Source organism: Papio anubis, chromosome 9 (assembly GCF_008728515.1).
Source record: "Papio anubis isolate 15944 chromosome 9, Panubis1.0, whole genome shotgun sequence".
NCBI lineage: Eukaryota > Metazoa > Chordata > Mammalia > Primates > Cercopithecidae > Papio > Papio anubis.
In genome coordinates this window covers 34,367,442-34,394,326 of record NC_044984.1, presented here as the reverse complement: position 1 = coordinate 34,394,326, position 26,885 = coordinate 34,367,442, and the positions used below count along the sequence as shown (strand labels likewise).

Below are 26,885 nucleotides of genomic sequence, written 5' to 3'. Positions count from 1 at the left end.
ACTTATGTTCATTGCAGCATTATTCACAATAGCCAAGAGTCAGAAACAACCTAAATGACAATCAATGAAAGAATGGATAAAGAAAATATGGTATATGCATACAATTGAATACTATTCAGCAATGAAAAAGAAGGAAATCTTGTTATATACTACAATGTGGATGAAACTTAAGGACATTATGTTAAGTGAAACAAGCCATTATAAAAAAGATAAATACTACATGATTTCATCTACTAGGTATATAAGTAGAATATAGAAACAGAAGGTAAAATGGTAACGGTCAGGGGCTGGGGAGAGTGGCAAGTAGGAAATTGTTGTTTAGGGAGTGTGAGAGACAGGATGAGGGTCTGTTACACAACAATGTGCATGTGGTTGACAATATTGTATTGTACACCTGGAAACTGTTGAGAGGATAAATGTTATGTTGCATGCTTTTTTGCAACAATAATGCAAAAAGACATATGAATAAAAATTAATAATCATTCCCATAGATCCCATAGATGCTAAGAATCACTTTCTCCCAAATTACTGATTCATCAAAAACACCTCACAAGAAAAAAAAGCTATTGGCAAAACACACACACACACACACACACACACACACACACAAGCCTAAGCCCCAAATTCAGAATCTTAATACAGAAACACAGGATATATATTCATGCTAAAGTAGCTGTGTGTGTGTGTGTGTGTGTGTGTGTGTGTGTGTGTGTCAGAAGGCACTACAGATAAATCTAAAAAGAAACATGCAGAATCTATGTGAGGAAGACTTCAGGAAAGTGCTTGAAGGTATTTTAAGCAACTACTAAATATAAAAAACTAGACTGAATTAATGAAAGGACATCTTATGTTCTTAGACTACTCAATATTATTAGGATAATAATTCACACTAAACTAACACAGTTAACAGTTTCCTAATAAAAATTAAAACTTTTCTTTTGGACTTAAGTTGATTTTAAACGTTATATGAAAAAGCAATCCAACAATAACCAGAAAAAACTTTTTAAAAAGTGCAAAGAGGCATGTAATTCTTCAAGAAATTAAACATTTATAAAAAGATGATTTTAAAAAAGCGGTATGGTATTGGCACATGAAGATTAGGAAAGATCAATGAAACAATTAAGAAACCCACACAATAGGTTAGCTACATATGGAAAGTTATTATATAAAAAAGGTAGTATCACAAATACCTAGGGAAAAGATGTATTTTTAAAACTTGGCTGGGCGCGGCGGCCCATGCCTGTAATCCCAGCACCTTGGGAGGACGAGGCAGGGGGATCACGAGGTCAGGAGATCACGGCCATCCTGGCTAACATGGTGAAACTCCGTCTCCACTAAAAAAATGTAAAAAATTAGCCAGGCGTGGTAGCAGAAGAATGGCGTGAACCCGGGAGGCGGAGCTTGCAGTGAGCTGAGATTGCGCCACTGCACTCCAGCCTGGCCGACAGAGCCAGACTCCGTCTCAAAAACAAACAAACAAACAAAACCTTGGACTGATAGAAACCTCATGCCTTAAATCAACTCAAAATCCAAATGGATTAAAGAACTAAATTTAAAAATATAAAAGCATACTAATACTAGAAGAAAATATGGTAAGTTCTTTCGTAACTTGGAAGTGTGGAGAGCCTGGAGAGTCTAAATCCAGAAATAAAAGAAAAAATTGATCAATTTAACTACATAAAGAAGATAAACCTTCTGCAAAGCAAGAGACACTATATGCAAAGACTAAACAAAATAAATCAAAAACCAACATTAAACTAGAAGAAAACATTTGCCACATATCAAAACATACATGCTTTTACTTTTTAATTTTTATGGATACATAGTAGGTACATATATTTACAGCATATATGAGATGTTTTGATACAGGGATACAATGTATAATAATCACATGAAAACTGGGGTATTCATCCCCTAAAGCATTCATCCTTTGTGTTATCTAATTATATTGTTTTCGTTATTTTAAAATGTACAATTCAATTTTTATTCACTATAGCTACCTTGCTGTGCTAGCAAATACTAGGTCTTATTCATTCTTTCTAATTAAAATTTGTGTACCCATTAACCATCACCACCCTCCCAACCCCACCACTACCCTTTCTAGCCTCCAGTAACCATTCTTCTACCCTCTTATTTCCATGAGTTCAAATGCTTTGATTTTTAGATCGCACAAATAAGTGAGAACATGTGTTGTCTTTCTGGGCCTGGCTTGTTTCACTTAACATAATAACCTCCAGTTCCATCCATGCTGTTGCAAATGACAGGATTATTCTTTTTTTATATTTTCTGGAGTTAGGCAAGTTGATTTTAAAGGTTATATGAAAAAGTAATCAAGAATAACCAGAAAAAAACCTTTTTAAAAAAATGAAAGGAGGGGTGTAACTTCTCAAGAAATTAAACATTATAAAACAATAATTATTATCATTATTATATTACATATAATTAGATTATTAGATTGTGTTTAATTAACACATTTTCTTTAGCGATTCATTTTGTGATGGACACTTAGGTTGCTTCCAAATCTTGGCTATCGCGAACAGTGCTGCAACAAACATGGGAGTGCAGATATCTCTTTAATATACTGATTTCCTTTCTTTTGGGTATATATCCAGCAGTGGGATTGCTTGATCACATGGTAGCTCTATTTTTAGTTTTTTGAGGAACCTCCAAACTATTCTCCATAGTGGTTGTACTAATTAATGTTACCATCGATAGTGTATAAGGGTTCCGTCTCTCCATATCCTCACCAGCGTTTGTTATTGCCTGTCTTTGGGATATGTCATTTTAACAGAGGTGAGATGATATCTCACTTTACTTTTGATTTGCATTTCTTTGATGATCAATGATGTTGAGCACTTTTTCACATGCCCCTTCCATGTGTATGTCTCTTTTGAAAAATGTCTATTCAAATATGTGGCCTATTTCTTCTTGAGATTATTAGATTTTTTTCTATACAGTTGTTTAAACTCCTTATATATTAATCCCTTGCCAGATGGGTAATTTGCAAATATTTTCTCCCATTATGGGTTGTCTCTTTACTGATTGTTTCCTTTATTGTGTAGAAGCTTTTTAACTTGATGTGATCCCATTTGTCCATTTTTGCTTTGGTTCCCTATGCTTGTTATTATTCCAGAAATTTTTACTCAAACGAATGTCCTGGGGAATTTCCTCAGTGTTTTCTTGTGGTAGCTCCATAGTTCAAGGTCTTAGATTTAAGTCTTTAATCCATTTTGCTTTGATTTTTGTATATGGTGAGAGACAGGGGTCTAGTTTCATTCTTCTGCATACAGATATCCAGTTTTCCCTGCAACATTCATTGAAGAGACTGTCTTTTCCCAGTGCATGTTCTTGGCACCTCTATCAAAAATGAATTCATTGGAAATGTGTGGAATTGTTTCTGGGTTCTCTATTCTGTTCCATTGGTCTATGTGTCTGTTTTATGCTGGTACCATGCTGTTTTGGTTACTATAATTCTGCAGTATAATTTGAAGTAAGGTAATGCTATTCCTTCAGTTTTGTTTCTTTTTCTTAGGATAACTTCAGCTATTCTTGGTCTTTCATGGTTCCATGTAAATTTTGGGATTAGTTTTTCAATTTCTGTTAATAATGTCATTCGTATTTTGATAGGGATTGCATTGAATATGTAGATTGCTTCAGGTAGTAAGGACATTATAAACAATACTGATTCTTCTAATCCATGAACAGGGAATATCTTTCCATGTTTTGGTGTCCTCTTCAGTGTCTTTCATCAGTGTTTTACAGTCTTTATTATTGAGCTCTTTCACTTCTTTGGTTAATTCCTAGGTACTTAACTTTATTTGTGGCTACTGTAAATGGAACTACTTAAAAAAATTTTTTTCAAACTGTTCACTGTTGGCATATAAAAATGCTACTGAATTTTGTACGTTGATTTTGCCTCCTGCAACTTTACTGATTTTGTTTATCAATTCTAATAGCTTTTTGATGGAGTCTTTAGGTTTTTCTAAATATAAGACCACATCATTGGCAAACAAGGATAATTTGACTTTCTTCCAGGTTGGATGCCCTTTATTTCTTTCTCTTTTCTCATGCTGTAGATAGAACTTCCAGTACTATGTTGAATAAGAATGAAAGTGGGCATATTTGTCATGTTCCAGATCTTAGACGAAAGCCTTTCAGTTCTTCCCCATTAAGTACTATACTAGCTGTGGGTCTATCATATCTGGCTGTTATTATGTTATGTTCCTTCTATATTCAGGGTTTTTTGATGATTTTTATCATGAAGGGATGTTAAATTTTTATCAAATGCTTTTTCAGCATCAATTGAAATGTTCATATGTTTCTTGCCCTTCATTCTGCTGTTATGATGTTTGGAAGTAGTCCCTCTTCTTCCATTTTTCAGAATATTTTTAGTAGGATTGGTATTAGTTCTTCTTTACATGTTTTGTAGAATTCAGTGGTGAAGCCTTCAAGTCCCAGGCTTTTCTTTCCTGGGAGACTTTTTATTACACTTCAATCTAGTTCCTGATTATTGGACTGTTCAGGTTTTGGATTTCTTCGTGGTTCAATCTTGGTAGATTGTGCGTGTCTAGGAATTTATCCATTTCTTCTATATTTTCCAACTTATTGGCATGTAGTCATTCACAGTAGCCACTAATGATCCTTTCAATTCTTGTTATCAGCTATAATGTTCCTTTTTCATCTCTGATTTTATTTAAATCTTCTTTTTCTTAGTCTAGCTAAATGTTTGTCAATTTTGTTTAATTTTCCAAAAACCAACTTTTTGTTTCATTGATATTTTGTACTGTTTGCTTCATTTCAATATCATTTATTTCTGTTTGTCTTTATTATTTCTTTTCTGCTACTAATTTTGGGTTTGGTTTGTTCTTGCTTTTCTAGTTCTTTAAGATATATAGGTAAGTTGTTTATTTGTTGTTTTTCTTCTTTTTTGATGTAGGCTTTTAGAGCTACAAACTTCCCTCCTAGCACTGCTTTTGCTGTATCCCACAGGTTTTGGTATATTGTGTTTCCATTATCATTTGTTTCAAGGAATTTTTCAATTTCATTCTTAATTTCTTCATTGACCCACTGGTCATTCAGGTGCATATTGTTTAATTTTCATGTATTTGTATAGTTTCCAAAATTCCTCATTGTTGATTTCTAGTCTTATTCCATTGTAGTTAGAAAAGATACTTGATATCACTTCAATTTTCGAAAATGTTTTAAGACTTGTTTTGTTGCCTAACGTATGTCTATCTTTGAGAATGATCCATGTGCTGAGGAAAAGAATGTCTATTCTGTAGCTACTGGATGAAATGTTATGTAAATATCTATTAGGTCCATTTGATCTATAATACAGATGAAGTCTGGTGTTTCATCATTGTTTTCTTTCTGGAAGATCTGTCTAATGCTGAAAGAGGAATGTTGAAGTCTCCAACTATTACTGTATTGGGGGTGTATCTCTTCCTCCTTCACTCTAATAATATTTGCTTTATATATCTGAGTGTTTCAGTGTTGGGTGCATATATATTTTAAATTGTTATACCCTCTTTATGAATTGGCCCCCTCCACGAGTGTGGAGCCCTCATGGCCTAATCCACTTCTTTTTTTTTTTAGGTTAAATCTTTTTTAAATTATTATAATTCTTAAGTTGTAGGGGTACATGTGCATAACGTGGTTTGTTACATATGTGATACTTGTGGACATGTTGGTGTGCTGCAACCATCAACTCTGTCATTTACACTGGTATAACTCCTAATGTAATCCTCTCCCCTCCCCCATGATAGGCCCTGGTGTGTGATGTCTCCCTTCCTGAGTCCAAGGATCTCATTGTTCAGTTCCCATCTATGAGTGAGAACATGCGGTGTTTGGTTTTCTGTTCTGCATAGTTTGCTACAATGATATTTCAGCCGCACCACGTCCCCACAGCACTAAATTCCATCCCTTTTTATGGCTGCATAGTATTCCATGGTATATGTGTCACATTTTCTACTCCAATCTGTCACTGATACCAGTTGATCTCCAAAGCTCGCTGGTTGTGAATAGTGCTGCAATAAACATACATGTGTATGTGTCTTTATAGCAGCATACTATAACCTTTGGGTATATACCCAGTAATGGGATGGTTGGGTCATATACACCAGTTCCATCCTTGAGGAATCGTGCCACTTGTTTCCATAATGGTTGAACTAGTTTACAATCCCACCAACAGTGTGTAAAAGTGTTCCTATTTCTCCAATATCCTCTCCCAGCACCTGTTGTTTCCTAATTTTTAATGATCAACATTCCTGAACTGGTGCAGATGGTATCTCATTGTGGTTTTGATTTGCATTTCTCTGATGGCCAGTGATGATGAGCATTTTTCATGCCTGCTGGCTGTATGAATGTCCCTCTTTGAGAAATGTGTTCATATCCTTTGGCCCACTTTATGATGGGTTGTTTGTTTTTTCTGTAAATCTTGTTTGAGTTCTTTGTAGGTTCTGATATAGCCTCTTTGTCAGATGAGTTAGACGTGCAAATTTTCTCCCATTCTGTAGGTTGCCTGTTCACTCTATAGTTTTGCTGTGCAGAAGCTCTATAGTTTAATTAGATCCTACCTGTCAATTTTGGCTTTGCTGCTGTTGTTTTGGTGTTTTAGACATGAAGTCTTTGCCCATGCCTATGTCCTGAATGGTACTACCTAGGTTTTCCTCTAGGATTTTTATGGTATTAGGCCCTAACATTTAAGTCTCTAATCCACCCTGAATTAATTTTTTCGTATATGAGTAAGGAAAGGATCCAGTTTCAGCTTACCATGGCTAAAATAATTTTCCCAGCATAATTCATTTATTAAATAAATAGGGTCCTTCCCATTTCTTGCTTCTCTAGGTTTGTCAAAGATCAGATGGCTGTAGATGTGTGGTATTATTTCGAGGACTCTGTTCTGTTCCATTGGTCTATATCTCTGTTTCGGTACCAGTACCATGCTGTTTTGGTTACTGTAGCCTTGTAGTATAGTTTTGAAGTCAGGTATTGATGCCTCCAGCTTGTTCTTTGACTTACTACTTGGTATGGCTCTTTTGGTTCCATATGAACTTTAAAGCAGTTTTTTCCAATTCTGTGAAGAAACTCATTGGTAGCTTGATGGGGATGGCATTGAATCATAAATTACCTTGGGCAGTATGTACTAATGCATATTGATTCTTTTCCTATCCATGAACATGGTATGTCTCTTTCCAATTGTTTGTGTCCTCTTTATTTCACTGAGCAGTGGCTTGTGGTTCTCCTGAAGAGGTCCTTACATCCCTTTGTCAGTTGGATTCCTAGGTATTTGATTCTCTTTGAAGCAATTATGAATGGAAGTTCATTCCTGATTTGACTCTGTTTGTCTGTTACTGTGTATAAGAATGCTTGTGATTTTATGGTAATACCAATTTTGTATCCTGAGACTTTGCTGAAGTTGTTACTGTTTTAAGGAGATTTTGGGCTGAGACAATGGGGTTTTCTAAATATACAATCATGTCATCTGCAAACAGGGACAATTTGATTTCTTTCTTTCCTAACTGAATACCTTGATTTCTCTTGGCCTGATTGCCCTACCAGAACTTCCAACACTATGTTGAATAGGAGTGGTGTGAGAGGTAATCCCCTGTCTTGTGCCAGTTTTCAAAGGGAATTTTTCCAGTTTTTGCCCATCTGTATACATGATATTGGCTGTGGTCGTCATAAATAGCTCTTATTATTTTGAAATACCCATCAATACCGAATTTATTGAGCTGCTTTAGCATGAAGGGTTGTTGACTTGTCAAAAGTTTTTCTGCATCTATTGAGATAATCATGTGGTTCTTGTCTTGCCCTGCCTTTATATGCTGGATTATGTTTACTGATTTGCTTAATGTTGAACCAGGCCTTAGATCCAGGGGATGAAGCCCACTTCATCATGGTGGGATAAGCTTTTTGATGTGTTGCTGAACTGGTTTGCCAGTATTTTATTGAGGATTTTGCATCGATGTTCATCAGGGATATTGGTCTAAAATTCTCTTTGTTGTATTCTGCTGTGCTTTGTATCAGGATGATGTTGGCTCATAAAATGAGTTAGAGGACCTCTTTTCTATTGGATTGGAATAGTTTCAGAAGGAATAAAACAACCTCCTTGTACCTCTGGTGTAGAATTCAGCTGTGAATCCATCTGGTCCTGGACTTTTTGGGTTGGTAGGCTATTAATTATTGCCTCACTCTTTGAGCCTGCTATTGGTCTATTCAGGGATTCAACTTCTTCCTGGTTTAGTCTTGGAAGAGTGTAAGTGTCCAGGAAATTATCCATTTCTTCTAGATTTTCCAGTTTATTTAAGTAGAGAGGTGTTTATATATATTCTGATGGTAGTTTGTATTTTGGGTCGGTGGTGATATCCCCCTTTATCATTTTTAATTAAGGCTGATTTGATTCTCTTTTTCTCTTTTCTTCTTTTTATTAGTCTTGCTATGGTCTGTCAACATGAGTTGGATCTTTTCAAAAAGCCAACTCCTGGATTCATTGATTTTGAGGGTTTTGTGTCTCTATCTCCCTCCAGTTCTTGCTCTTGATCTTTTAGTTATTTTTACTGCTAGCTTTCTTCAATGTGTTTGCTCTTGCTTCTAGTTCTTGACTCAAGTATATTTAGAGTGTCAATTTTAGATCTTTCCTGCTTTCTCTTATAGGTACTTGAGTGCACCCCCCACACACTGTTTTAAATGTGTCCCAGAGATTCTGGTATGTTGCATCTTTGTCTCCTCATTGGTTTCAAAGAACATCTTTTATTTCTGCCTTCATTTCGTGATGTACCCAGTAGTCATTCAGGAGCAGGTTGTCTGGGGCTTCCATGTAGTTGAGCTGTTTTTGATTGAGTTTTAGTCCTGAGTTCTAGTTTTGATTGCACTGTGGTCTGAGAGAGACAGTTTGTTATAATTTCTTGCTCTTGTACATTTGTTGAGGAAAGCTTTTACTTCCAACAGCTGTGTCAATTGTGGAGTAAGTACGATGTGGTGCTGAGAAGAATGTATATTCTGTTGATTTGGGGTGGAGAGTTCTATAGATGTTCATTAGGTCTGCTTTACAGAGATGTATTCAATTCTGGATATCCTTGTTAACTTTCTGTCTCGCTGATCTGTCTAATGTTGACAGTGGAGGTTGAAGTTTCCCATTATTATTGTAAGGAGTCTAAGTCTCTTTGTAAGTCTCTAAGGACTTGTCATGAATGTGGGTGTCTCTGTATTGGGTGCATATATATGTAGGATAGTTAGCTCTTCCTGTTGAATTGATCCCTTTTACCATTATGTAATGGCCTTCTTTGTCTCTCTTTGGATCTTTGATGGTTTTAAAGTCTGTTTATCAGAGACTAGTATTGCAACCTGCTTTTTGGTTCTCCATTTGCTTGGTAAATCTTCCTCCATCCCTTTATTATTTTGGTTTCCGTATGTCTCTGTGTGATGGGTCTCCTGAATACAGCAGACTGATGGGGTCTTGGACTTCATCCAGTTTGCCAGTCTGTGCCTTTTAATTGGAGCATGTAGTCCATTGGACATTTAAGGTTAAGATTGTTATGTGAACTGATCCCTATTATGATATTAACTGGTTATTTTGCTCGCTAGTTGATGCAATGCTCCCTAGCCTCGATGGTCTTTACATTTTGGCATGCTTTTGAGATGGCTGGTACCGTTGTTCCTTTCCCCATGTTTAGTGCTTCCTTCAGGGTCTCCTTTGTAAGGCAGCCTTAGTGGTGACAAAATCTCTAAGCATTTGCTTATCTGTAAAGGATTTTATTTCTCCTTCAATTCTTATGTGAAACCTAGTTTGGCTGGACATGAAATTCTGGGTTTAAAATTCTTTCTTTTAAGAATGTTGGAATACTGGCCCCCACTCTCTTCTCTGGCTTGTAGAGTTTCTGCCGAGATCTGCTGTTAGTCTGATGGGCTTCCCTTTGTGGGTAACCTGACCTTTCTCTGGCTGCCCTAAGATTTTTCCTTCATTTCCAACTTTGGTGAATCTGGCAATTATGTGTCTTGAGTTGCTCTTCTCGAGGAGTATCTTTGCATGCTTCTCTGTATTTCCTGACTGGAATGTTGGCCTCGCCCTACTAGGTTGGGGAAGTTCTCCGATGATATCCTGAAGAGTGCTTTCCAACTGGCCCATTTTTCTCAATTTCAGGCACCCCTAATCAGACGTAGATTTATTCGCTAATCCCATACCTCTTGTGGTGGCTTTGTTCATTTCTTTTCTTCTTTTGTTCTTTTCATTTCTCTTCTCGTCATTTCATTCATCTGATCCTCAATTGCTGATACTCTTTTCTTCCGTTGATCAAGTCGGTTACTGAACCTTGTGCATTTGTCACGTATTTCTCGTGTCATGGTTTCATCTTCTTTCATTTTCGCTTATGACCTTTCTCTGCATTAATTACTTAGCCATCAATTCTTCCACTTTTTTCAAGATTTTTAGTTTTATGCTTGCGGTCGTGAATTCACTTCTTTAGTTTGAGGAAATTTGATGGACTGAAGCCTTCTTCTCATCTCACAAAGTCATTCTCCGTCTTCAGCTTTGATCCGTTGGCGATGTATTAGCCCTTTGTCGGGAAGATGCGCCTTTATTTTTGAATTTTGTTTCTGCCCTGCTTTTTTCCCTCATCTTTGTGGTTTTCCGATTCGCCTCTGGTCTTTGATGATGGTGATGCACCGATGGGGTTTTGCAGGTGTCCTGTTTGATAGTTTTCCTTCTAACAGTCAGGACCCTCAGCTGTAGGTCTGTTGGAGATTGCTTGAGGTCCACTCCAGACCCTGTTTGCCTGGGTATCAGCAACAGAGGCTGCAGAAGATAGAATATTTCTGAACAGCGAGTGTACCTGTCTGATTCTTGCTTTGGAAGCTTCCTCTCAGGGGTGTACTCCACCCTGTGAGGTGTGGGGTGTCAGACTGCCCCTAGTGGGGGATGTCTCCCAGTTAGGCTACTCAGGGGTCAGGGACCCGCTTGAGCAGGGAGTCTGTCCCTTCTCAGATCTCAACCTCCGTGTTGGGAGATCCACTGCTCTCTTCAAAGCTGTCAGACAGAGTCATTTGCGTCTGCAGAGGTGTCTGCTGCTTTGTTATTGTTTACTGTGCCCTGCCCCCAGAGGTGGAGTCTACAGAGACAGGCAGGTTTCCTTGAGCTGCTGTGAGCTCCACCCAGTTGGAGCTTCCCAGCAGCTTTGTTTACCTACTTAAGCCTCAGCAATGGCGGGCGCCCCTCCCCCAGCCTTGCTGCTGCCTTGCCGGTAGATCACAGACTGCTGTGCTAGCAATGAGGGAGGCTCCATGGGTGTGGGACCCTCCCGGCCAGGTGTGGGATATGATCTCCTGGTGTGCCTGTTTGCTTAAAGGGCAGTATTGGGGTGGGAGTTACCCGATTCTCCAGGTGTTGTGTGTCTCGTTCCCCTGGCTAAGAAAAGGGATTCCCCTCCCCCTTGCGCTTCCCAGGTGAGGCAATGCCTCGCCCTGCTTCAGCTCTCGCTGGTCGGGCTGCAGCAGCTGACCAGCACCGATCGTCCGGCACTCCCCAGTGAGATGAACCCAGTACCTCAGTTGAAAATGCCGAAATCACCGGTCTTCTGTGTCACTGGCGCTGGGAGTTGGAGACTGGAGCTGCTCCTATTCGGCCATCTTGCTCCGCCCCCCCTCGCCTAACTACCTCTTTAATGGTCTCACCTCTTAACACTGTTGCATTAGGGATTAAGTTTCATTAAGTCGCATCAGAGTTTATATAATGACCTTCTTTGGTCTCTTATAATTTTTGTCTTGAAATTTATTTTGTCTAATATACATTTAGCTACTCTTGTTCTTTTTTGGTTTCTATTGGCTTGGAATATCTTTTTCTATCCCTTTATTTTCTGTCTCTGTGTGTCTTTATAGGTAAAATGTGTTTCTTATAGGCAACAGATCATTGGGTTTTATTTTTTATCTATTCAGCCACTCTATATCTTTTGATTGGAGAGTTTAATCCATTGACAGTCAAAGTCATTATTGATAAGTAAGGACTTACTGCTGCTATTTTGTTATCTGTTTTTTGGCTATTTTGTGGTCATCTCGTCTTTCCTTCCTTCTTGTCTTCCTTTTAGTAAAGGTGATTTTCTCTGGTGATATAATTTATTTTCTCACTTTTTATTTTTTGTGTATCTGTTGTATGATTTTATCATAACGCTTGCAAATACAATCTTAGAACCCATGATTTTAAGCTGATAACAACTTAATTGTTTGCATAAAAAATGAGCAAAAAGAAAACTAGTAAAAACTCTACCCCTTAACTTCATTCTCTTGCTTTTTAACTTTCTGTTGTTTCTATATATATCTTATTATATACTCTATGGTTTGAAAAGTTGATGTAGTTACTATTTTTGATTAGTTCATCATTTAGCGTTTCTACTTCAGATATGAGTAGTTTGCACACCACATTTACAGTGTTATAATATTCTGTTTTTCTGTGTACTTATTATTATCAGTGAGTTTTTTACCTTCAGATGATTTCTTCTTGCTCATTAACTTTCTTTTCTTTCAGATTGAAGTATTCCTTTTAGCATTTTCTTGCAGAACAGGTCTGGTATTGATAATCCCTCAGCTTTTCTTTGTCTAGGAAGTCTTTATTTCTACTTCATGTTTGAGGGATATTTTTGCTGGATATACTATTTTAGGGTAAAAGGTTTTTTCCTTCAGCACTTTAAATATGTCATGCCACTCTCTCCTGGCTTGTAAGGTTTCCACTGCAAAGTCTGCTCCCAGACGTATTATAGCTCCATTGTATGTTATTTGTTTCTTTTCTCTTGCCACTTTTAGAATCCTTTCTTTATCCTTGATCTTTAGGAGTTTACTAAATGCCTTGAGGTAGTCTTCTTTGGGTTAAATCTGCTAGGTGTTCTACAACCTTCTTATACTTGGATATTGATATGTTTCTCTAGGTTTAGGAGGTAAAAGGCCAATAACTACTTTTAGATTTGCCCTTTTGAAGCTATTTTCTAGATCCTGCAGGCATACTTCATTCTTTTTTATTCTTTTTTCTTTCGTCTCCTCTGACTGTATTTTCAAACTGTCTGCCTTCAAGCTCACTAATTCTTTGTGCTGCTTGATCAATTCTACTATTAAGATTCTAATGCATTCTTCAATATGTCAATTGCATTTTTCAGATCCACAATTTATGCTTGATTCTTTTTAATTATTTCAATCTCTTTGTTAAATTTGTCTGATATACTTCTGAATTCCTTCTCTTTGTTATCTTGAATTTCACTTTCCTCAAAACAGCTATTTTTAATACTCTGTCTGAAAGGTCATATATGTTCATTTCTCCAGGGTTGGTCTTTGGTGCATTATTTAGTTCATCTGGTGAAGTTGTTTTCCTGGATGATCTTGCTACTTGTAGATGTTCATTTGTACCTGGGCATTGAAGAGTTAGCTATTTATTGCAGTCTTCACAGTCTGGGCTTGTTCTCATCCATCTTGGGAATGCTTTCCAGGAATTCAAAAAGGACTTGGGTGTTAAGATCTAAGCTGTATCTGCTTTAGGGGCACCCCAAACCCAGTAACGCTGTGGTTCTTGCAGACTTGTAGACATACTGCCTTGATTGTCTTAGACAATATCTGGGAAAATTTTCTGCATTACCAAGCAGAGACTCTTGTCACTGCCCTTACTTTCTTCCAAATGAATAGTCTCCCTCTCTGTTCTGAGCCATCTGAAGCTCAGGGTGGAGTGACATAAGCACCCCCATCGCCACGACCATCAGGATTGTGCTTGGTCAGATGTTAAACCAGCACAGCACTGGGTCTCAACCAAGGTCCACTGTAACCACTACCCGGCTACTGTCTATGCTTTCTCAAGGCCCTAGGGCTCTACAATCCATGGGTGGCAAAGCTGGCCAGGTCTGTGTCCTTCCCTTCAGGATGTCAAGTTCCCCCAGGCCCCAGGTGGATCCAGAAGTGCTGTTTCAGAACTGGGAGCCAGGAACTACAGTCAAAAACCTTAGCAGCCTACCTGGTATTCTATTTTACTGGGGCTGAGCTTACATTCAAACCACAAGACACAGTCCTTCCCAGTCTTCCCTTTCCAAAGGCAGACGAACCTCAACCCATGGCCATCACAACCCAGGCCTACAGGGAGTACTGCCAGAGTACCAGTGATGTTCCCTTATGACCCAAGGGTTCTTCAGTCAGCTTGTGGTGAATGATGCCTAGCTGGGAGTCACCCCTCAGCACAGTGGACTCCCCCTCTGGTCCAGGGCAGGTCCAGAAATGCCATCCAAGAGCCACGTCCTGGAATCCAAGAGCCAAGTCCTAGAATTGGGGACCCCAAGAGCCTACTTGGTATTCTACCCCCATGGCTGTGCTGGTACCTAAGATGCAAGACAAAGTCCCCTTTACTTTTCTCTGTGCTTTTCTCAAGTGAAGAGTCTTGTCCTATAGCCATCACAGCTGGAAATGTACTGAGACTCACCTGATGCCACCAAGTCTCAGAGTCTCACCCAAGGCCCTCAATGCAGTCCCTGGATATCACTGATGGTTATTCAGGGCCCCAGGGCTCCTCAGTTAGCAGGTGATGAATCCTGCCAGGATTGGGTCCTTCCGTTCAAGGATATAGGTGTCCTTCTTGCCCAAAGAGTGTCCAGAAATGTCATCTTGGAGCTAGGGCCTGGAAAGGGGACATCATGACTCTGACCTGTGCCCTATCTTACTGTGGCTAATCTGGTATGCAGGATGTAAGACAAAGTCCTCCCCACTCTTCCCTCTCCTCTCCTCAAGCAGAAGGAAGGGGTCTGTTTTGGAGCTGCAAGCTGAGTGGTCTGGGTTAAGGGAGGGGTGACTGCCATACTCCCTTAGCTGCCCCAACTGGTGATTCAATAGAACACATGCCATCCCCAGTCCACAGTCTCTGGCCCTAGTTCAGCACTAGGACTCACCTAGGAGTTGTAGTCCTTGTGGCCTAGACTGCCTTTCAAATTTACTTAGAGCACCAGAGCACTTTAGCCCATAATAGGAGGGCTTATGCAAACTCAAGTATTGACCACAAGCATCAGCAATTCCCCTCTGGCTAGGGATAGTTTAAATACTCTCTCCATGGGTAGACATCAGCTGAGTTTGGTCCAGTTTTGCTTTCTGTTACAACACAGCACTGAGTTCAATGCCTCAAAATTGCTACACTGACTGTCCCTCTCCCCAGTACAAAGAATCACTCTCCACACTGTGTCCCACTCCCAGAGAATGGGGGAAGGGTGGCGTCAGTGACTCAAGACTATTTTTCCTACTTGTTCAGTGCCTCTTTCAGTGATGCGAAGTTAAAACCAGGTACTATGAGTGCTCTTATGCGGTTCTTAAGAAGGTGTTTTTTGTGTGTAGAGAGTTGTTAAATTGGTGTGCTTGTGGGTGGTGTCTTCTATTCCGCCATCTTGTTTCACCCCTCATCTACATCTTGTTAATATTTAAAGATCTCTTAATATCTCTTAAAGATCTCTTAAATATCAAGGAAAAAAATGCCAAAACCCAAGGGGGCAAAAGATGTGAATGGAGAATTCACAGAAAAAGAATCGCAAATAGCCAATGAACATTTTTTAAAGATGCTCAACTTCACACATAGCAAAGTGCAAACGAAAACTTCTATCTATCCATCCCCCTGCAAGACTCAGCAAAATTCCTAAATTTGACCACAATCCCTGTTGGTGAGGCTGTGGAATAAAATATACACTGCTAATGGAATTGCCAAATGGTGACACAAGGAACTTGGAAATATACATATATCAAAATTGAAATTCAGCAATATCTATCAAATACCAGCATATTTCTCCTTCAACTCAACAATGTCCCTCCCAGAAATTACCCTGAAAATGTACTTTCACAAATAAGAAACATTGCACAAAGTTGTTTACTTAAACAGTATTTGTAAGAAAAATATACTGGAAATAGCCCAAATGTCCATCAATAGGGCATTGACTGAAAAAACTACAGTTCATGCATGTAATGGACTACTAAATGGTCATACGTAAAGGATGAAGAAATACCTAGCACTAACATAGAGGAATCTATAGGATATTTTATTAAATAAATGAATTCACTTAATTCTTTTATAAAATATTCTATATTACATTTAGAATGAGAAAGGCAGGAAACTAAGACTCATGGTTATGTATGTGTTTATATATTTTTGGGATTTTTTTTTTTTTAAATGGACTGGAATGAGAAACCAGAAAGCAGCAAAAAAAAAAAAAAAAAAAAAAAAAAAATACTCATGTTACAGAAGGAAATAGGGCAGGGACGATAAGGACAGAAACCAGACTAGTATTTTACATATTCAAAAAATTAAATTATAAAAAGTTTCAAGGTATTCCATCAGATTAGATAACATGAAGGACTATGCTATCACAGAATACCTAAAAGAGTACCAGATCAACATGAAACTTCTGTCTGTAAAAAGACAGTATAGAATTAAAACATTACTCAAATATGAAGTATTTGCTACACACAAGCCTACAAGCAGTCAGTATCCAGGACACATAAAATATATATAGGAGATATAGACATATAAAAGACACATCCCATAAAGAAAACCAAACTTCAGAAAAGGAACATGAGCAAATGACATTTCACAAATGAAACATCGATGGCCAGTTAACCTAATTAGTAGTCAGAGAAATATAAATTAGAACTACAATGAGCTATCAGATTACCAGTAATGATAAAAGACTGAGATATTGTTGGTGAAAACATGTAACAACTAAGACTCTTACGCATTGCTAAGAGGGGTACAACTGGCATAACCATTTAGGAAAATAATTTTGCATTACCTTGAAGATGCAAAGAAGTGCATACCATATGAACTAGCAATTCTACTCCTAGAAATATATCCTAGAGAAACTTTTTATACATGTGTGCAAGGAAAAATGTCAATAATAGTCCAAGTAGCATTGTTCTTCGTCGGAAAATATTCGAAACAACGTAAGCAAAATATTCAAAACAACCTAAATATCCATTGTTAGAAGATACATAAATTGTGATATATTCATACAATAGAATGCTGTATAGCAGGAAAAATAATAAATGTACTAGACCTACAAGTATCAAAGCAGGTGAACCACAAAATATAATACTGAGTGGAAAAAAAAAGCAAGTTGCAGAAAAATATATAGAGTTGGATCAATATCTAGAAAGTTCAAAATAAAGCAATTAAAAAGTCTGTGTTATAACAAAAAACAAATTCAAGGAAATAGTTACCTCTAGAGGGCAGGATATGAAATACAAAAGAAGAAATCTTCAGAAGTATTATGTATTATTTCTTAAGCTACCTAGTGAGTATGAGGGTTATCTGTTTTATTCTTATTTGCTAAACTGTACGTATACATTAATGTACTCATTATGTATATTTAATAAAATATAAAAGTAATTTTAAAGAGTCAATTGCATTAGCAGTACTAAAATATCCATGATATATATTTGTTGGCAAACATCCAAAAAATCACTTCAAATTTAACTGATTTCTATTTAATTGTTAGTTTTTAAAATAGAGTAAAATTAACTTATACAGTTATACTGACAGATTTTCTCAGTAGATGTTGGCCTGCTTTTTAAAGAGCATATTCCTCCTCCTTCCATCAGAATCTAGGAGAAAACCAAAATGTTAACAATTCCTAAGTATACATAATAATATTCACTTATATCTACCCTATTTATACCACCAATTCATTTTATAGTACTTTTCTTTTACATTACTTCAGTTCAACTTTTTTTTTTCTTTTTTTCTTTTTTTTTTGAGATGGAGTCTCTCTCTGTCCCCAGGCTGGAGTGCAGTGGCACCATCTCGGCTCACTGCAAGCTCCGCCTCCTGGATTCACGCCATTCTCCTGCCACATCCCCCCGAGTAGCTGGGACTACAGGCGCCCGCCACCACGCCCGGCTAATGTTTTATTTTTTTTTTTTAGTAGAGACAGGGTTTCACCATGTTAGCCATGATGGTCTCGATCTCCTGACCTCGTGATCCACCCGCTTCGGCCTCCCACAGTGCTGGGATTACAGGCTTGAGCCACCGCGCCCGGCCAACATGATTTATTTTTAAATCACAAAGAAAAATTAGCCTGTGGTGAAAAATAAAATGAAATTTAAATTGGTTTTAAAACGACAAGCAACAGAAGAGACACTTGCCAAGAAATGAATTACTGAGAAAAAGGAAAAGCTTCAGATAATCATAGTAAATGCAGCTGAACAAAGACAAACATATTAAGGCAATTTGGAAATTTGTTATTCTTTATTTAATTTCCTAAGTTAGATCATCAGTCATTTGTTTTCAGGTTTTTAAAATAATAAAAGCTCTTAGAGGTATAAATTTCTATAGAACACACCTTTGGTTTTGGTTTCCATCACTTTCTATGTATTTGTAATTTATTTTCATTTCCTTTCTCAAACAAAGCAAAGAAACCCTGAGTGTTTCTTTATTTCCAGGATGTTAAGGGAAGTTAAGTATCTTTTTAGTTGATTTCAATTTTATCAAATTTTGATTAGAGAATGTACCTATGAATCTCTCCTTAGATAAATTTCTTAGATTTTCTTTATGGCTTACTATATGAATTATGTTTGCAAATGTACCATGGGCTTATAAAAATTTTTTTCTATATATTCTCTATTAGTAGGATATAGAATTTTACATATATAGAATAAAGGAGAAACTGTCTAGCTGCTTCCCAAACCTGACTCCCTTTTTCTTGGACATACAGCTAGACTGTATTTCCCAACCTCCCTTGGAATTAGTTTAGACATGTTACTTAAGTTCTGGTCATAAGCAGAAGTAATGTATACTACTGCCGGTCCTGGTCCATAAAAATCTTCCCCACAATCCTCCACTTCCTTTTCCCCTCTGCTCTCTGGTGACAATAAACTGGAAGCCAGCAGTTTAGGGCCTGAATAACTACATGAAGCAGAGCCCCTTCCCTAACCCCTCTATCTTATCATTTAAAAACCTTTTCTCTTCAACTCATGACACATTCAACCCCCTTGCAACAAGAGCACAAAACTTTCAAGAAAGCTATGGAGACCCCAAGGCAGGTCTGCACTCCAATACCTACTTCAGATCTGTTTGAGAAGGACAGCAAAGATCTTCCCAAAGGACAAGACACTAAGTTATTCACGAACGTCCTCCATCCTCCAGGATGGCAAGCCTTCACAATGCATACCCAGCAGGATTTTATAGTTGTTGTGGATCAGAAAATCTGCATCTCCTATTTTTCTCTTTTCTGAATGGGCTTTTTATTGCATTTATATGGTCTTTGCTCCAATAGTATATATGTTTTCTTAATGTATGTATATCGCTATCTGTTTGCTTTCAACCTTTATTATATTCTAGATACGCTGCTTGTAAACTATATTGATTTTTTCTCCATAATTTGATATTCTTTGAATATTGAGAAGAATTCATGTTCAATATATTTATTCATATTCAATATGTTAATTGCTAAGTGGGTTTCATTCCTTACACTGTATATAGAATTGCTATTTCATTTCTTCCCATCTTGATCAGGTTTCCTAGTGTGACATCATCACTCTTGAATTTTGTTCTACCACGGCGCCACTTCTCTAGTGATTACCTTCCCATGTTAACAATTGTATTTAAACTTTATTCCTCTACTAAACTTTTAAAATTAAATAATTATACTCCTCCAACACTTTGTTCTTTCCTATTCTCTTCCACTCCCACTAAAGGTTCTTGAGAACAACACACGTCCCCATTCAAGAGGCTTGTTCTGTTTGCTTGTTTTAGCCTGTATGTCTCTTCATCAATTCTTCCTTAGCAGAAGCTACCTGTTTTAATTTTACCTAACCCATGGGCAGGTGCAACCCAGCCCTCTTTCTACTCCTACCCCTTCATTCCATCCCATTGGTGACTCCTGCCTTGGCCCCTCTGGTAGAACCTAATTTTAGTCAGGGTTCCACTGCACCTTTGGCCATGGCCAGGCATCACAATGTAAAAGTCCCCACACCTGCTCTACCCAAAGAACTCTTCATAGCACCTGATTCCCCTTGGGCTACACCAATGGACTTTTTTCTTTTCTGACTAGTTCTAGCTACATTCAAGCTGCCAGCTTTCTAGACATAGGTGTAGTCAAATAGAATTTGTTTTTGAAGTATTATATTTTGCTGATAATTCATATTTTGGGAGGATAAATCTATATTATTCATATTTGGGAAAATATGAATTATTTAAAGGAATAACAGGACAGCTTCCAACACTACTGACCACATTCTCCTCCTTTTTCTTTCCCATGACACTAGTACTCCTCAAACCTCTCTAGTAGCTCATTCCCAGCCTCCTTTTCTGGTTCCTCTTCTACTTCATACCCTCCAACCTGAAATGTACCTTCTCAGGAATTTGACAATTTTTGTTCTTATTCTATACACTTTCTCTCGAGAATCATACACTTGGATGTAGTCAATTATCTCCTATTCATTAAAGTCTAAAAAATCTCTTCTGACCTCAAGCCCTGTATATATAATTGTCTACTATACATCTCCACATAGATCACAGGTTTTTCAGAAGATCCTCACTTGAGCTCAGTGGGTCAAACTTCTCTCTCTCAGAAATCTGCTCCTCCTCTGAATCAGAGTGATATTAGGTATTGTTTTTAAAAAGTATATTACAAAATGTATAATGCTAAACACAATCATTTCTCTCTTGTGTAATAATCTAAAGTGAGTGTTTCTGGTAAGCAGGCAATTTGCCTCCATGTAGTGATTCAGAGACCCAGTCCTTTCCATCTTGTGGCTCCATTATCCCTTGGGGCCTCACTACCATCTAGCCATCAAAAGAAAGACAGCATGGAAAAATAATTCCCTTTTCTTATAAGCCTTGACCTAAAATGATGCACATCACTTTTCCTAATATTTCATTAGTGAGATCTAGCCATATGGCCACATGTACATGGACGGATGGTTAGGAAACATGTTCCTTGGCTGGGAAGCCATTTCACAGTGGTAGCTCTATTCTATTAAAAAGGGTACATTCTACAAAAAAGGGTACATGAATTTTGATGGAGTTAACCTTTCCTGCCACCTCCTCCTATGGTTTCAATCTCGTTCAGTAGCACAATCCCATCAACTACCCATTTACTCAAATCATAAATAAATCTAGGTCTTCCTCAATTTCTTCCTTCTTCCTTAACTAATCACCAATCACCAAGTACTATCAATTCTAGAGCTAATCTTCTCTTCTCTCACTTTCATCCTTACTGCTATTATAAAACTTCAAGCTCTCATTATTTCTTCCCCTAACTTGAGTTGTTCCACTTATCAAATCCCTCCTCATTGTTGCTAGAGTCAACTTTTTTATTACTCTGACATCATCATATTCCTCTGCTAAAATTTGTTTAGTGGATCTCTGTTTAACAATCAAGAATTGGCCGGGCGCGGTGGCTCACGCCTATAATCCCAGCACTTTGGGAGGCCGAGGCGGGTGGATCACCTGAGGTCGGGAGTTTAAGACCTGCCTGACCAACATGGAGAAACCCCGTCTCTACCAAAAATACAAAATTAGCCAGGCATGGTGGCACATGCCTGTAATCCCAGCTACTCAGGAGGCTGAGGCAGGAGAATCGCTTGAACCCAGGAGGCAGAGGTTGCGGTGAGCTGAGATCGTGCCATTGCACTCCAGCCTGGGCAAAAAGAGCAAAACTCCGTCTCAAAAATAAATAAATAAATAAATAAAAATAAAAACCAACAATCAAGAATTAAACTGTTATATATCATACAAGGCCATTTATGACCTGCCTCTTTGTATTGTCCAGAATTACCTAGGCCACTCCTGCGCCTCTTATCATTAGTATTATAAATAGTAGCTATAACAATAACTAGAATGAAACAAGGTACTTGAAATTTCTAAAACAGGCTGTACTCTGACATCTTAGTTTATCTATGTTGCTCCTTCTTCACAATTTGACCATTTGGTAAACAACTTATTGATACTGTGCTCAAAAGTTACCTCCTCCATCACATCTTCCTCCTGTTTACACATGAAACTTAGAAGTGTCTTTTACTAATAACCCAAAACAAACTTCAAGCAGTTGATCTAAATGTATTATATTTTTGTCTCTTTCTGACTAGCCATTAGATGAAGACTTCTTAAAGACGGGTTCCATGTCCTTTCATCTCTGTACCTTGCAGAGTCTAGTGCAAACCGAATATAATCTTGAGAACAAAGCACCATTTTATCCCCAGTGTCTAGCACACAGGAAACATTCAATAAGTGTATATGAATTCATGATATGTACTCAATAAATATTTATTGAAGAAAAAAGGGAAAACAGTATAGCTGAAAATATCAAATCAGATAAGACAGATAGTTGAATCTTAGCTTGAGAGTGTGACCTCAAACAAGTTATCTAATCTCTCTAAATTTCAATCTCTTTTGCTGTGAAGACTTTAGCAACTCAGGCTCCTATAGATGAGAAATAAACTACATAAAGTTCCTAGCACTATTGTAAAAATTACAACCTTATGATGGCAAGGGATTATAATATTACATAACCAGTGTTTATAGATATTTCAATAGTATGGCAAATATAAAATTATGTAGTAGATTGAAACCCAAAGCATTTTCATGTTGAAAGATGATATGGTTTGGATCTTTGGATGCCCCCCAGCAAATCTCATGTTGAATTATAATCCCCAGTGTTGGAGATGGGACCTGGTGGGAGGTGACTGAATCATGGGAAATAGTTTCTCCTGAATGGTTTTGTACCATCTCCCTTGGTACTTCCTTTACAATACTGAAGTCTGTTCTCATGAGATCTGGTTGGTTAAAAGTGTGTGGCACCTCCCGCCTCACTCTCTCTTGCTCCTGCTTTTGCTATTTGAGATGCTTCACACCCACTTCACCTTCCACCATAACTGTTATTTCCTGAGGTTTCCCCAGAAGTCAATCTGATGCCACAATCCTGCTTCCTATACAGCATGTGAAACCGTGAGCCAATTAAATCTCTTTTCTTTATAAATTACCCAGTCTCAGGTATTTCTTTATAGCAATGTGAGAACAGACTAATACAGAAAATTGGTACCAGGAGTGGAGTTTTGATATAAAGATACCTGAAAATGTGGAAGGAATTTTGGAACTCGGTAATGGGCAGAAGTTGGAAGAATGTGGCAGGCTCAGAAGAAGACAAGAAGAAAATAAGGGAAAGTTTGGAACTTCGTAAAGACTGGTAGTTGAATGGTTATAACAAAAAAGGCTGAAAATGCTGGTAGTGATATTGATAGTGAAGTTCAGGCTGAGGAGGTCTCAGATAGAAATGAAGAACTTATTGGGAACTGGAGCAAAGGTCACTTTTGTTATGTGTTAGCAAAGAACTTGGCAGTATTGTGCCCCTGCCCTAGGGATCTGTGGAACTCTGAACTTGAAGGTGATTAATTTAGGATATCTGGCAGAAGAAATTTCTAAGCAGCAAAGCATTCAAGACATGGACCAGCTGCTTTATATGAACAGCCTATGTTCATATGTGTGAGCAAAGAAATGATAAAAAAAACTGGAACTTATATTTAAAAGGGAAGCAGAGCATAAAAGTTTGGAAAATTTGCAGCCTGGCCATGTGGTAGAAAATAAAAGCCCATTTTCCAGGAAGGAATTCAAGCAGGCTGCAGAAATTTGCATAAGTAAAAACGAGCTAAGTGCTAATAGCCAAGACAATGGGGAGAAGGTCTCAATGGCATTTCAGAGACCTTCATGGCAGCCCGTCCTATCACATGCCTGAAGGCCTAGGAGGGAAGAATGGTTTCCTGGGCCAGGCTCAGGGCCCTGCTGCTCTGTGCAGCCTCAGAACACTGCTCCCTGTATCCCAGTCACTCCAGCTCCAGCCATGGCTCAAAGGGGCCCAGGTACAGCTCAGTCTGCTGCTTCACAGGATGCAAGCTGTAAGCCTTGAACCTTCCATGTGGTGTTAAGCCTGTGGGTACACAGAGTGTAAGATTTAAGGCTTGAGAGACTCCACCTAGATTTCACAGGATGTACGGAAAAGCCTAGACGTTCAGGCAGAAGTCTGTTGCACAGGTGGAGCTCTCATGGATAACCCCTACTAGGGCAGAGTGGAGGAGCAATGTGGGATTGAGCCCTCCCACAAAGTCCCCAATGGGGCACTGCCTAGTGGAGCCATGAGAAGAGGACCACCATCCTTCAGACCCTGGAATGGTAGATACACCATCAGCTTGCACCTAACTCCTGGAAAAGCCACAGGCACTCAGCACCAGCCCACGAAAGCAGCCACAGGGGCTGAACCTTTCAAAACCACAGAGGCAGGGCTGCCCAAGGCTTTTGGAATCCACCTCTTACACCAGTGTGTCTGGATGTGAGATATATAGCCAAGGGAAATTATTTTGGAGCTTTAAGACTTATGGCTGCCCTGTTGAGTTTCACACTAGCATGGGGCCTATAGCCCCTTTCTTCTGGCCTATTTCTCCCTTTTGGAATGTAAATATCTACCCAATGCTTGTACCCCCATTGAATCCTGGAAGTAACTACCTTGTTTTTGATTTTACAGGCTCATAGCTGGAAGGGACTTGCCTTGTATCAGGTGAGACTTTGAACTTTTGAGCTAATGCTGGGATGAGTTAAGACTTTGGAGAACTGTTGGAAATGCATGATTTTATTTTGCAATGTGAGAAGGACATGAGATTTGGGGGGCTGGGGGTGGAAAGATATGGTTTGGATCTATCTCCCTGCCAAATCTCATGTCAAATTATAATCCTGAGTGTTGGAGGTGGGGCTTGGTGGGAGGTGACTGGATCATGGCAGGGAAGCAATTTCTCTTGAACGGTTTAGCACCATCCCTCTTGGTGCTGTCCTCATGCTAGTGAGTTTGTTCTCCTGTGATCTGGTCATTTAAAAGTCTGTGGCACCTCCCTACTCATTCTCTCTTGTTCCTGTTGCTGCCATGTGAGACTCCTTGTTTCCCCTTTGCCTTCTGCCATAATTAAATGTTTCCTGAGGCCTCCCCAGAAACCAATCAGATGCCATCATCATGCTTCCTGTATAGCCTGCAGAAGTATGAGCCAACTAAACCTCTTTTCTTTATAAATTGCCCAGTCTTAGGTATTTCTTTATAGCAATGCAAGAATGAACTAATACAGAAATTTTGTAATACTTAAAAAATGTGTTTAAAATGTCCTCAAGATTGTTTTGTCTCATATAAAGCATGTAACAGTCTCTGAAAACGTTTTTATTTCTAGATCTAAAATATAATTTCCTCAAAATAAAAAAGTGTAAGACAAAGAGTCCATCCCAAAAAATTAATAAATGTTAACCTTAAATCAAAGTGAACGCTAAATACAGTAATACGATATGGTAATACAAACTGACTTAATTGAGAAGATAATGTGAGACTGTGCTTTACCTCATCAAGTCCAAAGTCCCATGACTGCTTATAGTGCAATTCTTCTGAAGGTATATTTCCCCTAAGGATTATAAATACACAGTATTAAAGTTTGTTGTATTCCCTCTGGGAATTAATGTTCTAAATTAGAGTTCCCAAACTTGGCTTCAGATCGGAATTATATGGGAAGCTTTCTTAAAAATAAAGATTCATAAGCTCCAGGCCAAAGAGCCCACCTATTATGTGCAGGTCAAACTTGGTATTCTATAGTTTAAAATCACTCCCTCAAGTAATCTGGACCTGCAGTCAGGATTGAGAACCATGTTCTAAATTGCTTTCATAAGGTACATTTAAAACTCAAGGCCTAACATGATTTTTTCACTCATAAATTTCTAGATATTGGGAGATTTAACAACAAAGATACAAAGTTGTCAATTTTATGAAATGTTTTGTAAGTCTATGTTTTAATTAATGTGTATGTGCCAATCCCACTAAAATTACATCTTTTTATCAATCAATATTTTTAATAACTCCACAAGAAATCACTTCCAGAATAAAAATTTATTCTAGTTCACGATTTCCAATCAGAAAGATTTGTCTAAATTGCAATTATTACCAAGAAAGTTAGGACTATTCAGAAACTAGTACCTAAAATAAAGTTTTCTTTAGTTACTTATAATTGCAGGCCAGTATTCACAGAAGTCTGGAAGGCAGCTTCCAAACTCTAAGGAATAAATTTAATATCAACACATAATGGATGAGTGTAAAAATCTCCTTAAATTCAGAACATTTTGTACACCAGCTGCAAGAAGAGAAAGAAAAATCTGGTGTAACATAATTGTTTTCAATGTATGGGTAGAGGAGATTGTAATCTTGAACACGGAGAAAACATGGAGTCTCTGAGAGGTAAATGTTGGCAATGAGGAGAGTGCTCTATCCCTAAAATGTACACTGTCCTATAAACTGCTGATATGCTTCCTTATGCCACTAACATCTGAATTCTATCACTCCCTGTAGTGATTCTATACCAACCAAGCAAGAAACCTTCCCATTGAGAGCTGTCTGAAAGTAAGAAAACATGCTTTTTCATGTCAGACTTCCTATACATGTTCCCTTTCTATTTATTACTTTAAGTTAATAAATTGATATTCTGGCAGATATGAGTTTCTTGGACGCATTAAGTCAATTTCCTCAAACCTAATCAACACTAATATTCAGATAAGAAAGTATTTGGGAGCTGGTAAATATGAGCACCACACTCTCAACTGGGGTGATATTATCAACACTACGACTCCTGGTAAGACTGCTTTGAGACAAGTTGCCTGCCCACCCTCAGATGGCAATACGCCTACCTCACTTTGCATCAATTCAACCTTCATCATGCATCATACTAGATCCTGATTTGTATTCCCCAGATTTCCCTAAAAACTTACATAGAGTTTGCTGGATATTTCTGAATACTTTTCTGTGATGTCTTCTCTTGGTAATCATTTTCAAGTTTTCCTTAAAAAATAAAAGTATTCACTGAGTTAAAAATTTAGCATAGTCTATTTT

At 38.1% G+C, this 26,885-nt stretch overlaps 1 protein-coding gene across 5 annotated transcripts in view; it reads right to left on the bottom strand.

Annotated features, from left to right (window-relative positions):
- C9H12orf40 (chromosome 9 C12orf40 homolog) overlaps window positions 1–26,885 on the bottom strand; it is a 140,500-nt gene that overhangs the window by 54,538 nt on the left and 59,077 nt on the right. For 4 of the 5 annotated variants that reach the window (XR_004176040.1, XR_004176041.1, XM_021922184.2 and 1 more), the window contains exons 9-11: window positions 26,765–26,834; window positions 25,353–25,413; window positions 17,526–17,589 (exon numbers count right to left, since the gene is read on the bottom strand). Coding sequence is in view for 2 of the 5 variants with exons in the window: in XM_021922184.2 (XP_021777876.2) it covers window positions 17,526–17,589; window positions 25,353–25,413; window positions 26,765–26,834 (195 nt within the window). In the remaining 3 variants the exon portion in view is untranslated. The remainder of the gene's footprint in view (window positions 1–17,525; window positions 17,590–25,352; window positions 25,414–26,764; window positions 26,835–26,885) is intronic. The other variant, XR_004176039.1, reaches the window with a different exon arrangement.